Here is an 18,036-nt window from a genome sequence, read left to right on the forward strand (position 1 = left end):
TACAATTTTGCAATGTACCCATTCAATTCATACTGGAATGATGATAAAAGAAATTAATTTTACTTACACTTTAATATTGTTACTTTGAACCAGTGTTTCCCAAGGTGGGGCGTACGCCCCACCTGGGGGACGTATGGATTTAGAGGGGGGCAATTCGGAGATTTTTAAAACTTAAGGCTACATCCTTACAATGATAGCCAGTGCTAAAAAGTACATAAAAACGTTTTAGAGACAAACATCCGTTGCATTTAAACTATTTATATGTGTTTTCGTGTTTAAAAATGTATATGAAATTGATCTAGTCAGCTAAAAGTAGTATTTAATTATTTCTCTAACATTGTAAATTTAGGCCTCGAGAGAAATTTATTTCTAAACAAAATTTATAAGGGGCCAATAGTCATGTTCATCCTGAAAAATGGGACACGGATCCAAAAAGTTTGGGAAACACTGCCTTAAACTAATTCATTTGCGACATATAAGAGTTCTGTAAAAAGAAATTAACAAATTAGATAGTTCGGTACAAAATACATATTGCATATTTCCATCATATAACAAATATTTTTATGCATGCAAAAATAGATATGAGACAATGTTAATAGATGAGATCAAAGATATATTTATTTTTCATGCTTCAGCATAAAACATTTGGTGCTAATTCTAAAATATTTAATACTAAATTTGACATTGTACTTAGAATCCAACAATCCAATATTTTTTTTAATAATAAGACAAGTTGTAAGAGAAATATCTATTCCACAAAAATCAGTCAAACAATTTTAAATTTTTAGAGAAAGATACACAGTTATAAAGAAATGGTTGCAAACTATTTAAAAATACTATCCAAATTTCTTTTAACTTTAAATTTTACCGCATAATTAAAGCTTAAACTGCATATGCTAAGCTTAAAATTAAAATGATAATGACCAGATGCTGAATATCACATTACAAAAAGCTTGCTAACAATGTGTCTGAATTATTCAGTTTTTAATGTTGAATTCTTGGGTGCTAAATGGAGCATGGATAACATGGTGTTAAAGATTCCACTGTGCTGAATGCCCGGCCACAGCAACATCACAGTAGAAAGGATATAAATTAAGAATATATTGTTGATTGATGATGCAATCCATGCCAATGTCAAAGACGTACTGATGGATATAATAAAGTACTGAAAACAAAACATTTCTTATTACATACATATAAGATCATTGTGTAGCACTTTCATTTAATAAGAACTTGTCTGACTGTCTATATGTTTGTTGATACTGACTAGATAGTTGAGGCACCACATTTTTAAAACTAAAATTATATTACATCTAGTTTACCTCAGCTTTTAAAACATCATTGTCACTTATCGTCAGTTGTGAATATAGTAAAGTTTTAGTTTATTCATTTAAAAATAAAATATTAATACATATTGCCTTACCACACAGGGACTAGTCTCTCGCAGGGAATAGAAGGTGTAGATATTTTGCAACATTTTGTTATAGTAGTTAACTAAGCTTCTACAAATATCTTCAAACATTTTTTCCTTTTGCCCATCCCAGTAGCTTGGAGTGTAAATGGAGTTACATATAATAGGCACAAGAAAATCAACGGAATTGATAAATAAGCCAATAATTGCCATTGTTGCTAGAAAATTAAGATCCAATAGCCATATTACTAAATAAATTAATGAAATAGAAGCAAAAATAGCGCAAGGATGCCATTGCTGTTCCCAAAGAAAAATGGATTTTAGCGGTAGAAGAACCATACGCCAACCCTCTAGTACTCTCTTCAAGATTTTAACTTGCTGTTCCTGCACAAAATCAATATTTTATCCATATCTTTTAACGTTATATATTATTTAACAAGTTATGAATTGCATATCAATAGTACGCATTCATTTATCTCACAAAGAATTAGTACCTGATCTTGTGTCATTTTTTCGCTTGTAAACATTGCAGAGATTTTAAGCTGGAAATAATTGATATTCCTTAAGTTAAGTGACACACACTCCAAGAAAAACGTATTGAAATTGGTATATTATAGTTGTAATTCAGCAATTCCGAATCGGTTAAAAATTTACGAAAAACCATAGATTTTAGACACAATAGAGGTTAGTGTCCACAGACTATACACGTTAATTATAATCTATGAACATGACTTAGGTCTTCCATAAAGTACTTTCTCCTGTAAATTATGATGAAAAAATTCCCGAAAAAAATCAACAATTATTGCTATCACGCATAACGCATCACCACAACCATTTCTATGCAGTTATATTGTCTTTGGTTACTACGTTACAATTTATTGAAAAACTACAGGGCGAAACTTAGTCCGTGTGGAATTAAAAAAAACTGTAAGTAGCCTACGCGTTCTACCAGGCAGTCTTAGCACCTATACTATACCACATTTCATCCAGATCCATGCAGCCAATCTCGAGATATTTTCTAACATCTAAATTTTTCATTTATAATATCAGTAAGATTAATCAATTTAGTATCAATTTAGTGCAGGTTCTATCTATGAGTAAGCTTCGATGAAAGAAATTGTCTATCTTACTCAGGCTTCAGCAAAAATATTTGAATACATAAATTATAAACATACTAAAATTTTCTTTATTTACTTACTGTCTTACAAAATCAGATTAGGTTTTGTGATGTGTAATCTAGATAATTATTAATTTCACGTGATATATGATTACCGAGATAGCTAAAATGTTAAGGTTCATAAAACATTGTGCGCCGATCCCACATGAGTGGGATAAGGCCAAGGTGATGAAAATATGATTCAGTTTTAAGAATATGTATTTAATACAACAATATGTAACAAACATAAAAATAAAATAACCATTTAAACTTTGTTAACATAGATGTATTTCTTAACAACATTAACTTGTAAAAATAAAATATAAAACATTGGCAGATAAAAAAATATAAAACCCTTAGATAATCCCATGATATATAATGACTATCTAATTACAAAACTTTAAGTACCTATCCACATTTGAAGCATAAATATAGAATGTAAAAGTATAAAAAACTATCACAAAAGTACATTTCCAAGTACATACATTAATTAAGAATGCAATAAAATTGTGATGATTGAAGTTTTAAAGATGTGAGTTGCTTATTCCTTAACTCTGCGGAAGTAACGCTTGCCAGGTGTGTTCGCCTTTTCATGGGTGAGCGTCTGTAAAATTATTACAAATACATTAACAAATAAAACAGCAATGGAGCCAAAAATAATTTGTTGCCGAACAATGCAGCTTCAAACTGGTTCAAATAATGACTAGATAAATACTACCTCACAAATAATCACATGTGATGTAGATTCTGCAATTTATGACTATGAGGACAAAATTCCATTTATGTGCCATTCAAACACTTTATTGATACAAGTTGCAATTACATTTATACTTACAATGATACATTCATCATCAGTGAATAAATAATGTCGCCCACATTTCGCTTGATTTTCTGGTATGACAGAATTTGTCATGATTTCATTATCATTCACTATAGTTGTAACACTCTAAAATAAATTTAATAATTTAATACACAAATATACAAAATATGCAAGAAAAGTGTAATGAAGTTAATGTTAATTAGTGTTAAAAAGATTTATTAATTGTTTAAGATTCTACAAAAAATTTATTTATACTCTAAATTAATTCTAGTGACTCAATTTTAAATTCATTCTAATAAAATAAAAAAGACAAAAATTCACAAGAATAAAACATTTACAGGATAAATATAACATACCTTAATAACAGTGTTTGGCATATGTTCCTCATATTCCTCACCAATTTTAAATTTATGTTCCACTGTTCTGAGTAATGATGAATTCTTTATTGTCATATTCTCTCCATCAAATGTTATTTCCATCAATGGTGAAGACATTGCCATCATTTTACGACCAATGTATGGTACACCTGTCAACATTTACTGTTAAATTCCATCGTGTGAAATCATAGATATTGTTGTCTCTGTACTATCAAAGATAATTAGAGAGATGGCAGTATGAAATTATGTTCTTAGACTGTTGAAAATTTTAATAATACACTTAGGAAAATATGTTTAAAATATTTACAATAATGATAATAACATCAGAATTATTGAACTCACCAACTGCAACAAAATAGTCCTCAATATTTTCATTTTTATAATGTTGATATTTTCCTTGGAAAGGTGCCATTTTATATGCTTAAGTTACACAGAATCTCCAAATATAATTATTTGTCTATAAAACTGAAATAAAATAAAATTATTATCTTCTATATAATATTGTAGTTATAGTAATAATCATGCAAGTCTTTTAATTATATAGAACTTGACGACTGACTGATAATTAATGGTTATCAAATTACAATTTTAGGGATTATAAGTCAAAAGTGTGATAATATTTATCGTCAAGTCACGTCTTTCATATCGTGATAATGTTACTCCAATAGATTGAGAGACGTTATTAATTTTGTGAAAATAATAAACATTATTCACACAGGTGGGCACAGTTAATCGAAAAGTTAACTTCGTTAATCGTTAATTCGTTAATTAAAAAATTAACTTCGTTAATCGTTAAAGCGTTAAATTCTCGAAAATTTAACGCAAGTTAAAGTTAATCGTTAACAGTTAACCATACCAAAATTGTACATACTAATTTCATACTTATTGTGGCGAGACTTGTTTAAAATAGTAATTTGACTATAAATTCTATAACACTTTAGTATTAGAGACAAGTATGAATGCATTATAGTATATTTCATTACGAGTGCGGAAAGCCTGTCATTGCAAAGAGTTCCGACAAATGTTTACTCGAGCCGAGACGCAGCCGAAGGTGTCGGTTGACAGTTGGAACAAGTTGTAATGACAGTTCCGCACGTGTACTAAACAACTATTTTTAAAACAGTTGCGACAAAAAATGAAGCAATTTAATAGAATAATAAAAACACCATAAACTCAACTAACAAAAATTTTTGAAAAATGGCGCCAACCGTAAAAGAATACAAACAGAGATTTTTTTTTTTCTACACCCATTCTGGGTAGGCAAAGGGAACTATGCCCAAACGGCCAAGTCTTCAGTAGATTATTTTTATTGATATGAAATGAAAATGAAATTTAATGAGATGAAATAAAATGAAACCTAACTTAATTCATTAAATCTGATATTGTAACAAATTAGGAGCTTCTTTTTAGAAATATTTGCATGAATCATAAAAACTTCAATGATTTTTTTGACGAAGAGCATTAGGAATGTGGGCTATTACATACTACTTCGAACTATACTACGAAATATACTATTTCGAACCTTCTATTGATTTTGTCCTGTTGGTCACGTCTTTCCCGGACGCTCTGATGCATTACACTTGCACGCGAACTTCACATATATCAATTAATAACTCGTTCGTTCACCATTCGAGTCGCCGACAGTCGCGAAACATAGTTGAACTTACGAGCGTGGCGTGGCACGTAATTTCAACAAAATTACAGCACGTCTCCAAGTTTCTAATTTAACGATTAACGGACTTTTATTAACGGAAGTTGAGTTTAACGGAAGTTAACAAAAGCGTTAACACTTTTTGAAGTTAACTTAAAAGTTAATCCGTTAAGCAAAATGTTAACTTCGTTAATTAACGATTAACGGATTAACGAGTTAATGCCCAGCTCTGATTATTCATTTCTACACCATATCAAACTGAGATAAGATACCGATCCTTCTATAAGTGTTCTACAAACCTTATAAACGTTAATGCGTAACAGGATCAATGATATTTCTTTGAAACTGTAGGAAATATTATTATTTATAATTCTTATTATGGATTAAGAATTATACAGCAATTTTCGGGACATTGTTTGACAATTGAAATAATTTTGACGGTTAGAGTTTGACATTGACATTTGACACATTTAAGTAGGACATAAACTAAACCATAGACACAGAAGGTATGGACAGTGGCACTCTGTGTCTTTTTGGCACTGAGAGATTCTGTGTCTTTGCTTTTTTAATGGTGATTACTTTTGTTGGTGGAGTGACGTATGTGAGCGAGATGTGAATTGAATGTTTTGATTTTTATCAACTGAATTCAACTCCACACAAACTAAGTTAATTTATTTAGTAGTATGTGATGTTAGATATTAGATATTAAAGATTGCTTACTATTTACTGCATATATCTCGTGTAAATAAGGTTTATCTTTTCGTCGAGCTCATAACAACAGTTGATCGATTTCAATATTTCGAATATAATTTTTGTGTACTAAAGTGTTTGAAAATGGGTGATAAAGATGATTATTTGACATGCTACCGAGTATTTTTTGAAAATTTTGCGGCGACTGTGAACCATGAGGACCAGTTACCAGTTAACATCGCTGGGTACACAATCACAGAGGCCGAGTTGCCGGGAGAGGTGATTTATTGGATGACCCAGTACCTGACAGAAAAGTAAGTTAAATAAATAAATATATGTTAATTTTTTTCGTGGAAAGTAAATAACATGGTGGTACATGAACTATATGAAATGAAAATCTTGTGGATACATTGTTTACAACATGGGGGGGGGGCGTTGATTGACCCACTGAGGGTAGGTTTAAAGAAAATAAATCGTAAATAGCATTCCAGGTTTATATGGTAAATAAACAGTAATGGCACATAGTAGAACTGTATAATGTGAATATTTGCTTGTACATGACTTGTACTTGTAGAGTTGACTCATATGCACGTGTACATAGGTATACATATATGTGATACTGCTAATGCTAGCTTACTATATTTAATCTTTATTTAACAAGGTTTACTTATTTTAGTACCATTTACACATAATACTGATTTCTTAATTTTATATTTAGACCAGAGAACTATTGTCTCATCAGCGTACAATTTGTTTTCTATAATTTTCTAATGCGGACAGGTGTTTTGTATCCCTGTACTTAAAATGTTTCACATAAAACGGTAACTGATAGTATTTTTAATAATTTTGAAATAATTGAACAATATTATTATCTATGACACTGTAACTAATGTTAATCCCTATTATGAAAAGAGTTACACCTCCACAAGCATACTTAAAAGTTAAAAAAGATTGCATTAGAAATGGGTTGATATAATGGTATTGACACAGCCAAATAGACAAGACATAATAAAATATGCCAATGAAAAAGCATATCAAGTATTATAAACTGTTGGCATATTTTTAAATTGCTACTTAATCACTAAATGTAACCTTTTATGGCAACCATTTAAAAAAAGAGGTTAGATATAAACGCATAATGAAATTAATGTATCCAAAGAATCGTATATTGTTTAGTCTCAAAAAAAAATTATTACTTAATTGAAAAAGAACAAAGCAGCGATTGCATACGGTTTCCCCAGTTCGTCGACATCTTATAAAAGGACGAAATCAATACCGGTCCAGTGGAGATGTTTCGCAAGCTCTGCAAGGGTCAAGGCCGCATGAAGTTTTCGTTTACTAAAACGAATACGCCCTGATTTACGAGTTTAAGAAATTTCGAATTTATATATAGCATTCTGAGGGCCAAGGTAAGGTGCATTCACCTTACGGAAACCAAAGGAGTTCTTAAATAAATATTTATTCAAGTGTCTGTCGATCGTATGTTTCGGAGATATTACAGCTGGTATGTACGGTGACCGTATGGCGCAAGTGTGCTTGTTTGGTTTCTTGCTTGCATAATAATTTGATAGTCAGTCGGAGCAAATAATGCGTTACTCATTCCGCCCGCCGGATCGCCAACCGCAGGTGACGCGCATCCTACGTGAAACAGACGGTTTAGACCTCATTAAACTTTGTATGTTTTATGTGTCATCATAGATTGGAATAATACCTACTAGAACAAGGTTTCGAGTATCATCTTAGTATTAAAAAAATCTTTGTTCTATTCATATGCTTTGTTTTAAGTTTCGATTAGGTTTACTTTTTAATTAGGAATTTATTACCTTATATTAAATTCAGTTTTTTTTATGGCATTGGCTTATTTATGAGTATATAAAAGACAAAAACATAAATATACAAAAAACTTTAGAGGTGTCAAGGGACACCCGGATGGAACGAAGTTCCTTTCGATTAATTAGTGAAGGAACCAATGTTTATTCTATGAATAAAAAACTTAAGTCTTCACAAGAAGTACATTTTATTTCTATGAATTTTCGTTATATATTGTCACGTCGTTGTCATGGTGAAGTAGCGAAAAGTGTCGTGACAACTTTTCGTAAGAATTTTTTCCGTCTAGCCCCCTTTCACAACGCGCGATAAGGAACTTCGTTCCAATAAGTTATTTGTAAAATATATAGGTTCAGGGTAATCGTTCCTTCGTGCAATAAATAAATATATGTCCGCTAATAAATACAACAGAGAGGCGAGTAAACTTGAATGCAGTGCTAAGTGGTAAGTAACACTTCGCGCAGATAGGAAACTACAAAAATACGTATTATCTAATCGCTTTCAAGTTAACTAGACTGAAAAGATTTTACGTTTTATGCGTTCATGTAGGCATAACAACCAAATAACATGTTTAGAAATTATTATTATATCGTAGTTTTATTAGATTTTTTTATTAAGTCACTAGCTGTTGCACTCCGTTCGTGCTGTGTTGAAGACTTACTTAGTTGCATATGTGTTCTTCTAGACTACGTTCTACATCTATGCCAAATTTCATGAGTCCTTCTGCAGATACCGTCTAACAAACATCAATCTCCAACCGCATTTATAATGTAAGGAAGAAAGTATGGAAAGCTAATGTGAGTGTATTGTAAATTGGAGTGTGACATAGCCGCGTGTTAGTGGATGGCTCATGCAAATTGGCGCGAGAGTGCGTGGGCGCGCGCGGATGCTGCGATACCACGAGTCAACGCACCGCCCCACGCACCAACATTGCGCTAAGGACGGACATACATAGAATGTTTCAAGTAGTTCGTCGCGGCAGCAGTTAACCTATGCCGTTTGTAGTCGCCGTTAAGAAGTACTATCGGTGCTTTCAACTTGATGCTACTCCCGTCGATTTAAAACTATCCGTGTACAGCTACCCTACAATAGTCAAAAAGTGCTGCTAGTTTATATCTAAAGCTTTTGATAAGCGTAGTGTCATCCTTAACAACATTATCTACATTTATTTTAACCTGTGATCTTTGATGATTGAAAAATAACTTGCGCAAATATAAACATAGATTTCACTGTTACGTACCTGTGTATTCTATAATTTTGATATGAAATCACATTACATATTTGATTTTAATGCAAATGTGTCTCGTATCGGTGTTGGAGGTAAATAATAAACATATTACGGCAAGTTTGTGAATGACCCAGTCATTGTTCAAACTGTTATCATTATGCTATTGTGTCAAGGATTTTAAGGTAACATTTTGAAAAAAGAAACCTATCAAGATTTTAAATCTTCGTGCTAGCGAAGAATTTTTATAAAAATTATACAATTATTAATTATAAAATTTTTGTTAAACATATATAATGTTATTATTAATTGAAAGGTCCTAAATGTTTATTTATATTTTAAATTGTTATTATAAATAGTATGATTGATTAAAAGTTTTAAACAAAATATAAATAACAAAAATACCGATTGTAATGTTTCCATACCAACCCATTAAATATAACAACAGAAGTATTCGTAACATATCATTATTGCTTTTACTGGCTATACCAAAGTTATGTCTTAATGCTATATTATATAATTTTATTAAACCTAAAAGATCTCTTCAAAGTATAAAACTACTTTGAACACTCAGATGAAAGCGTCATAAAAACGAAACAATTTTAATGTCCACTCCATAGCACAATCACGGATCAAACTATCTTAAAAATTCTACGTTGTTAAATTCTGTTCTAGTTTTATTTCAACCATAAGACACGTCTATGTTTTCATGTTATATTTTATAAATGAGGGAGCAGGGTCAATGACCTGTTTATGTCGTACAGACAGACGTCGGAATCCGCATTTTATTTCGTTACTCCAGTTCAGGAAACTGGAGGAATCTGACAGAGAAAATGTAAATGTACCGCGTATTTTATTTTCTCTGATCATTTTCTCGCGCTCGACTTAAGTTACGTTTAAGTTTACATGTAAAAGTATAAAATTTAAATCTAGTTAACCTTTACATATATTATTATTACCAATATGTGTAAACAACACAATATATATTTTTTTGTTTTAAATCTTTCATTAATATGAACCACTGATTAATTAATAGTTGGAACACATTATAACATTCCCATATTGGCTTAGCCATGCAGATTATTGATTCGCTTAATTTTATGCAAATCGTTTTCATTGTTCTAATTGAATCTATATTTTGAAGTGGTTGTAGCTTTAGTTATTGAGTACGTTAGCATTGCTTTGTCCACCGACAGGTTCTAATCTAATCATTTTATCTATATACTCTTGTAAGAGTATATCATTTTCATGTATTTATGCTTAAGAAATTGCGATATTAATACAAGTATAAACAAGCATATAAAATGAATTGAATCCTTACATTAACTGTTTAACCTTTTTAGGTATTGGAAATATTTTGGGGAATATAAGGAGTATTGAAATAAGTATATAATATACCGGGATTAACTAACATTAGTAGACATTCTATGGAGGCAACAAGTTAAGCCGGTCTTGCATAATACTGGGAACAGTCTAAAATAATAATGATAATAATATTTTTATTAAAATTGTGTATCGAACATTTTCCATACTGTAGTTTGATTGGCATAAAGCAAAGTAAAGTAAATAAGCTATTACATATATGTTCTGGCTGAGTATCCGTGTGAAACCACATCGCTGGAGCCGGATAACCGGACATCGATCGAAATCACACGTTCTTGTTTTGTTTTGTTTTTATAGTTTGAATTCGAGTTTCCGAATAAAGATCACAGGGAACAGGGGAAGTTTATATTGATAATAATATTTAATTGGATATATAATAGAACATATTTATCTATGAGAAAGTCTTGCTTTTTTCTTTTTATTTGCTTTATCACTCTCATTATTTTTAATCTAGATCGTTATTATCAATAGATGATCTATAATAAAATTACAACGGCATGTTAATAAATATAACTTGAAATTGCACTAGCTGTTGTCGCCCGTGACTCCGTTCGTGCTGAGTTAAAAAAACTTCATTAGTAAGTATTCTTTCAGACTATGTTCTACATCTATGCCAAATTCCATCGAGATCCGTTGAACCATTCTGGAGATACCTTCTAAAAACATCCATCCATCCATCCATACATCTAAACATTCGCATTTATAATATTACATAAGATATACATTGTATATCTCGCACCTATATTCTATGTTTCGTTCATTTGTATACATGCACTTAATATTATCCCACCTCTTGACAGACAATGCCCACCTACGTTGATGACGCCGCTCTGCAGGATAATCCTGGAGGAGGTGACGGCGGAAGCCAGGAAACACCCCCTCGTCTTCGGCTTCGACCCTAACGAATCAGGTACGTTAGGTCATTTACCTTTCCGCACAGATAAAAGGAACGAATCTGTTTCTAGGCGCCTTTTTTACGTATCAGTCAAGCTGATAATAAAATAGAATGTTTATTTATGTTTTGTTTGTTGTTTTAAATAAATATTAGAGCAACTTAAACGCAAAAATGATTGCGTTTTAGTTGCTCTGCAGAAAATGCGTTATGATTTGGAAATAAGGTTACTTTAAAGTTGGCAGAGCTATTGGTTTTGTTTTTTTTATTAATAGGTAGGTAGGATCCATACTAATAAAAAAACAAAAAAATCCTGGATCATCAAATTAGTGAAGTGACTTTAAAAGCATTTTAGAAGAATTGTAGACTTATCTAATAAAAAAAGAAAACAATAAAATTTGTTTATTTCAAGCTTACGCAAATATTTTATTGATAGATAACCTGAATCAGGAATTGCGTGATTGGCAAAATATTCTGTATGATTTTTGTAGAGATATGATATCATTGTAACACATTATAGCATTTGTTACGTCATCGGCTTCATGGGTTTATGTCTGAACAACGAATGCTATGTATATTATTATTTTAAGGATAATTACAAATGGTTTTAAGTCCTGTCTAGAGTAGGGTAGGGCGGGGCTTAAAGGTCCGCGGGTAAAAAGGTCCACCACAAATATCTCAAAAACAAGTGACGACTCGTTGTTGCGTATGATACGAGTGTAAAGAAGCGGGCGCGGGGGGAGTAACGCACAATCGCCTACAATCGTGCGACGTTGCTTGTGGGAGATACAAGGTCGTGTGTTCAAAATTTAACGTAAGTAATTTTTTTCGTTGTTAATATTTTTGGTTTCAAGGACTGTTTTTAAGGCTACGATCCCCGAATATAGTTTTTAAGTATACGTTATTTAATTGTTTTTTAAATTGTATTGTCATTTTTACGTTAGACTGAGTGGTTTTTTTTGTATAACTTCTATAAATACTCACACGTGATTGGGGTAAAAAGGTCCAGTTGGTCCTTTTTACCCCACATGTCACGGATGACAAATGAGCCACAACCATCGACATCGTCAGCTTCTCAGATTGACACTGGTGACAATGGTCAATCCTCAAGAAGAAAACGTCAAACGCAAAACTGCTATTTTAACAGATACACCTGAAAAGGAAAATCTTCGAAAAGAACAAGAAATTGCAAATAACAAAAATACCAAATGTGTAAACAAGAAGAAACAGGAAGTAAATAAAAAAGAGATAGTTAAAAAAGCAATTTTACTAGAGTATAATAGTCAATCCAGCTCTGATGACGAATACTTTTGCTTGATTTGAAAACTACAGTGACAGCGTTCCAGGCGAAGGTTGGATACAATGCAATCTTTGCAAAAACTGGGCCCATGAAAAATGTATTGCAAACAGAGCTTGTGTTTACTTTGTATGTAATAATTGTGATTCAGAAAATGGTGATACTGATTAGGATAAAACATAAATATTTCTTATAATAAGTTAGAAGATTTTTTCTTATTTAATGTTTATTTCAATTGTTTTTGTTTTAGAAGAGACATTTGTGTTTAATATTCTAAAATTTTAAGTGCTGATTTGTTTAATTTTGTTCCTCAACTGAGACTGATTATTAATTAAAGTGTTAAGGTAGTTATAAATTAGTTATAAAACTATATTTTTCCAAAAAACATTGTTATAACATTGTTATTTGATTAATACTGAATTAAATTTAGTTATACTTCAACGAAGAGAATATTTTTTTTTCTATATTAATGATAACCGTATTTGTTTTTTGAAAACCAAATATACTTTTGATTTCCATTAAATCATTTGGAGTTATAATTTCATGAAACCCTTTAAAATTAAGAATGAAATATTGGACCTTTTTGCCTCCTCGCTGTCCCTTTTTACCCCTACTATGGGGTAAAAAGAGACAGATGACAATGTCTAGAAAAACAGTAAAAAGATATATTTCTATAATGATGAATCAACCAAGAATTGAGCCAAACATAGTTCGATAATTGTTTGTTTCATATGTGTTGTTTATTTTGATGTAGTAGGTTTGGTTTTCATAATATAATTGGTAGAAGTGAAATTGGACCTTTTTGCCCCGCCCTACCCTAACTTAAAAAAGGTTTTTTTTTGAATTAGCATCAATGGGGCGCGACAGTGCCCATGCCAAGGCTTGACTTTATGACAACCAGTGGCATTAAAATCTTGCGCTAACGGTTTTTATCTTGCGCCGATTATGAACACAGACATCTTATAATTACGACACGTTTCTTGCATGCATTATGCATACTGCAAGTATTTACTATTTATGTATATGTATATAAAATGCTATGGAATATATGACGCATTCATTATGTATTCTAAAATTGTATAATATATACACATTGAGCATAGAGTTTAGAATCATATAAATAAAGTTATTTAAATGCAGTCGAAGTTATAAATTACTAATTATACCAACAAAGCTTTAACGAGTAGCCAAATGTTTATCAGTTATTTATTCAAGGGTTTAAATTATAATTAGTACATGATATTTGTTAAAGTAGAGAGACTATTTATTATAGTAGCAGTAAATAAATATCTTATATCTATGCAATACTTTATTTTGCTTCCATTCAAAAAATAGTCAAACTCTTGTCTTATTCTTGATCAATAACTGCTTTTTTTACTTGAATAAATGTCAGTAATCATCAATAAGTCAATAAATGTAAGAATTAGGTCGAGCAATATAGTTTTACATCGGTATGTGGTCTAAGGTTAGGTATCAAGAACGCATGTGACGATTATGCCATTGTCAATGTATATAATGTATTTAAAAAAATTAAATCTATGTGTCCTATGTCTAAGGGCCAAAGTAACAAATTGACGTTTTTACTTTTTTTATGTTAAAAGCTACGTCTCAGTCTAGTTAATAACATGCACTAAACACAAATACACATTTACAGGTGTTATTTGCTGTAAAAGTAAAAGTGCCTATACGGCATCTTTTCCTATATGGTTGAAACTTTGAAAGCCTCTCCTGTAACGATGTCAATTTGCACATTGGCCCTTATTCGTAGGAGCCATCGAAATATAATAAAACTATGGCTCTAAGTAGTACCCTACATGTTTTCTCTTCAATTATTCATTATCATCAATCATCAAAAATCAAAGAATGAGTATTAGTAAATTGTACTAGTAAATAAAAAAATAAACCGAGTAGTAAAAATGAATGATTGAATTGTATTAGAGCTTGTGCGTTATTTATGAAAACATAAGCATTATCGAGGCCGAATTCATAAGAGCAATGTATCAAGATATTTAACTGTTTACAATCAATGATCGTGTACAATGCAATGTTGTATGAATCTCAGTATTTGCACTTTATTTCCAGTGACATTGGGCTGATACCAAACGTTAGTTGAACTAATTTTCCTATGAAAATTGGGAATACATTCGAGTGTTAAGTGTTCCTATTTACAAAAACAAAGCATACCAATATTACTAATAGAAAAATGTACTTTAAGAAAAGTTTAAAAATCAAGGAGATCTAAATAAAATTGACAAGTGATCTTGACGTAGGTCCAAAGCATACTACAGATCCTTGGACGATTGTTAACATGGGTTTCCGAACTCCAAAACATCTGTAATAAAAGCAGAGATGAAGTTATGTTTTGGACACGTTTTTCGGCATTAAAAACCAAAATCTAAGTCATCATGATCAACCTGCCCTTATCCCTATGGAGGGTCGGCACAGTATGTACTACTCCTCCATACATCTCTATCAGCCGTCATATCTGAATTTACCCCCTTCTTACGCATATCCTCTTTCACACAATCCATCTTTACTTTTTTGGTCTTCCTCTACCTTTATAGCCATCCACATTCAATCTTATTACTTTTTTGTTTATATGATTATCATCCCTCAATACAATACGTCAATCATATTATACTCGTAATCAACCAGTGTGTTCATCACATCTGGCCTTAAAGTTACAGCGAAACTATAGGAAAATTAAATATATGAAAAAAAAAAACATGAAATGAAACGTAAAAGTCATTTCGTTCTACAAACAACATAATGATAGAGTTTCTCCGAGAGACGACAATAGCATGTATAAATTATGTATAAAATGTTCTTTCTTTGTTACTTTGTATTTATAAGAATAAGAATAAATAATGGTCTTCTATTATTTGTCATTCCTACAATGAACAGAGAAAGGATTTTTTTCTGAACATTTTATACATCAAGTAGTCTAGCATCTTGTAGATATTACATATTTATGGGTAAAGTCACAATAACTTGTGCCAGGTGAACCGAATCAATATTCGCTGAATGTATCTCAAAATACTTGAGCTAAATTCCGTCCCTCGAGCTTAGGTATTATTTGCATGTTGAGACGTTTAGATTGGCCGATAATCAAAGGCCTTGAATGTTTATTTGTTTATGATATTAAACATTGGATTAATATTTATAATAATTTATGTGTAGGGAGGGGTTTATGATAATGATAATATTTGCGCTTATAAAATCAGCAGAATTTAAGTTGGTTTTGAGCTCTTCTCATTCTTCTCATTTGAATTTGTACAATCTATCTATCAATCAATCTATCATCTATCACTTTAGATGAAGCTCATGCAATGTACACTGATAATATTTGATTCGGGGTATCCGGGAATATTAATTTACTAAACTGCTTCTACACCAATCATCCAATCTACTATCTTTTTATTTATGAGAACGTAATGTAATATGTCTTTTCAAACAGGAAACTGACAACAATTAGTGCAGACCACCCAACTGCCACATTCATAGTTGTTGATTAGTTGTTGCGGGAGTACTTTACCGTATATTTAATATCTAGAAATCTATATAGAATGAGTGCAACAATATCAGATCTTTTTGTGGTGATTACAGTGGTACTATGCAGTAACAATAACATGGGGTGCGTTTACGTTGCAGTGTTCATAGCGCTGAAGCTGATGCAGGCGGTGATGGCGCGCGTGAATGAGGTCTGCCTGCGCTACCAGGACAACTCGAAGCTGGACTCGCTGCCACCGCCGGCGCCTCTTGATCGCGAGGCGCGCACCGTCGCCTCAGCCGCAAAGAACCTGCGACGCACCATGGAGGACAGACATGTAGTTATTGGCAACTTGGAAGCACTTTTCGGCATCGAAGTAAGTAAAATTACAGTCACATTTACAAGACTTACAAAATACATCTATGTTGACCATATCTCGACGTTTCTCAATTTTTACTATTCAAAAGTATATTATCATGCGTTGCATAATTACTCCGTTTTTAATGTAGCATCAGGGGCTTTATAAACGACTAGTCTCCATCCTTTTGTTGCTCGAACAAAGCGCAATCTGAGCGAAGCATTGTAATATGTTACTTGTGCCAGGGATTGCGTCCGATTATGAAAACTAGTGTTTAAACATATATTTTTGGTAATCTAAATTATCAAATACTATGAATGTGGTCAAGCGTCCAAGAAATACCAAGCTATAAGCTTGTTTTGTTTTATCAGAATTATTAATATTAATAAGTCGAATTTGAGAATTGAGAGATTCCCGGATGAGTCGTCGGTCGGGAATGAGGACAGAAAAAATTCGGAGTATTTTCCCTACTGTCGGCTTACGTTTGGGGAAATCCGCATTAACCAAAGTAATCCGCCCAATCAATGTTGTTTTTGGAATATTTCCGGACGAAGAAAGTAGGTCAATCTCACTTCTATATAAGAATAAACACGTATTTGCTAACTGGAATAGATATAATACGACGGGACTTGGAGTCAAGAAAATATGTCAGGGAAATGTTAAGAATTCTTCGTATTAATATTTTAACTTTAGTAATATTTCCATAATTTGTCTAATGTTAGATTAGTACTTCTCATGGTTTATGCTACGGGAAAATTTAACTTTGGAAACTGAAGTTAAACAGTCAAACATCACATCATGCTTTTGACCCAAATTCACCTTGCGACTGTATTTTCTACAGTGAACACTCCCTGGTTACTAATTAACCTAATTTCTTATGACCCAGAATAGTTTGTTGCGAAATTGTGTACCCCAAAAAGGTTAGGCACATATCTTACTTCTTACTAATATTATAAATGAGAATTTTTAGATGGATGTTTGAAGGTATCTCCGGAGCGAATCTTGATGAAATTTGGCACAGATGTATAACATAGTCTGAAAGAAAACATAGGCTACTTATTACGCTTTTTTTAACTCCGCGCGGACGGAGTCGCGGGCGATAACTAGTTTCAAATAAAACGAAAAAAATCGAGTATTCAACTCTAAAGACAGCTTTTACTAATCGCAATTCTTATATGAATTAATATGATATTAATTATTAAATTAAATGAAACATGAAAAATGACGAAGTGCTAAAAACTAATTTAAATTAAGAAAAGGTTATCCTAATTAAATATTTTCGTGTAATAAATGAATTCATTATTACGGTCATTGAAATGCAATCTAGTGTAACGCAGTTGCACCAATTCCCGGCCTCGGATATTGCAATCTCCGTAGTGGGCAGGTGCTATGTGAATTATTGTATCATTTCTTATATCATGTATCAATGCACACGTTATTTTGAATTAATTTAAGTGTA

At 31.8% G+C, this 18,036-nt stretch overlaps 3 protein-coding genes across 3 annotated transcripts in view; 1 reads left to right on the forward strand and 2 right to left on the reverse strand.

Moving 5' to 3' along the window:
* Positions 1 to 842: 842 nt before the first annotated feature.
* On the reverse strand, positions 843 to 2,000 carry LOC106720256 (ADP-ribosylation factor-like protein 6-interacting protein 1). Its single transcript, XM_014514851.2, has 3 exons — positions 1,906 to 2,000; positions 1,424 to 1,795; positions 843 to 1,165 (listed from the first exon to the last, which is right to left on the reverse strand). Exons 1-3 carry the CDS (start codon positions 1,936 to 1,938, stop codon positions 974 to 976), a joined length of 597 nt encoding a protein of 198 aa, XP_014370337.2. The 5' UTR covers positions 1,939 to 2,000; the 3' UTR covers positions 843 to 973.
* Positions 2,001 to 2,947: 947 nt separating this feature from the next.
* LOC106720276 (fatty acid-binding protein 9) lies at positions 2,948 to 4,229 on the reverse strand. The gene is made up of 4 exons (XM_014514871.2): positions 4,107 to 4,229; positions 3,744 to 3,913; positions 3,403 to 3,513; positions 2,948 to 3,171 (listed from the first exon to the last, which is right to left on the reverse strand). Exons 1-4 carry the CDS (start codon positions 4,174 to 4,176, stop codon positions 3,109 to 3,111), a joined length of 414 nt encoding a protein of 137 aa, XP_014370357.1. The 5' UTR covers positions 4,177 to 4,229; the 3' UTR covers positions 2,948 to 3,108.
* Positions 4,230 to 6,103: 1,874 nt separating this feature from the next.
* The window catches only part of LOC106720158 (titin homolog), a 78,462-nt gene continuing 66,529 nt past the window's right edge, over positions 6,104 to 18,036 (forward strand). Inside the window, exons 1-3 of the mRNA XM_045686965.1 lie at positions 6,104 to 6,419; positions 11,341 to 11,450; positions 16,381 to 16,595. Coding sequence (XP_045542921.1) covers positions 6,250 to 6,419; positions 11,341 to 11,450; positions 16,381 to 16,595 — 495 coding nt within the window. The 5' untranslated portion in view covers positions 6,104 to 6,249. The remainder of the gene's footprint in view (positions 6,420 to 11,340; positions 11,451 to 16,380; positions 16,596 to 18,036) is intronic.

Source organism: Papilio machaon, chromosome 4 (assembly GCF_912999745.1).
Source record: "Papilio machaon chromosome 4, ilPapMach1.1, whole genome shotgun sequence".
Taxonomy (NCBI): domain Eukaryota; kingdom Metazoa; phylum Arthropoda; class Insecta; order Lepidoptera; family Papilionidae; genus Papilio; species Papilio machaon.

Bases quoted from the DNA above. Each gene is read 5' to 3' on its own strand.
- LOC106720256 (XM_014514851.2), bottom strand. From the start codon at position 1,938: ATGTTTACAAGCGAAAAAATGACACAAGATCAG. The intron at 1,796-1,905 runs GTACTAATTCTT...GATTTTGTGCAG, and splicing joins AAAAAATGACACAAGATCAG to GAACAGCAAGTTAAAATCTT. The intron at 1,166-1,423 runs GTAAGGCAATAT...TTTTGTTTTCAG, and splicing joins GAGAGACTAGTCCCTGTGTG to TACTTTATTATATCCATCAG.
- LOC106720276 (XM_014514871.2), bottom strand. From the start codon at position 4,176: ATGGCACCTTTCCAAGGAAAATATCAACATTATAAAAATGAAAATATT. The intron at 3,914-4,106 runs GTGAGTTCAATA...AAATGTTGACAG, and splicing joins GGACTATTTTGTTGCAGTTG to GTGTACCATACATTGGTCGT. The intron at 3,172-3,402 runs GTAAGTATAAAT...ATAATTTTACAG, and splicing joins CTGATGATGAATGTATCATT to ACGCTCACCCATGAAAAGGC.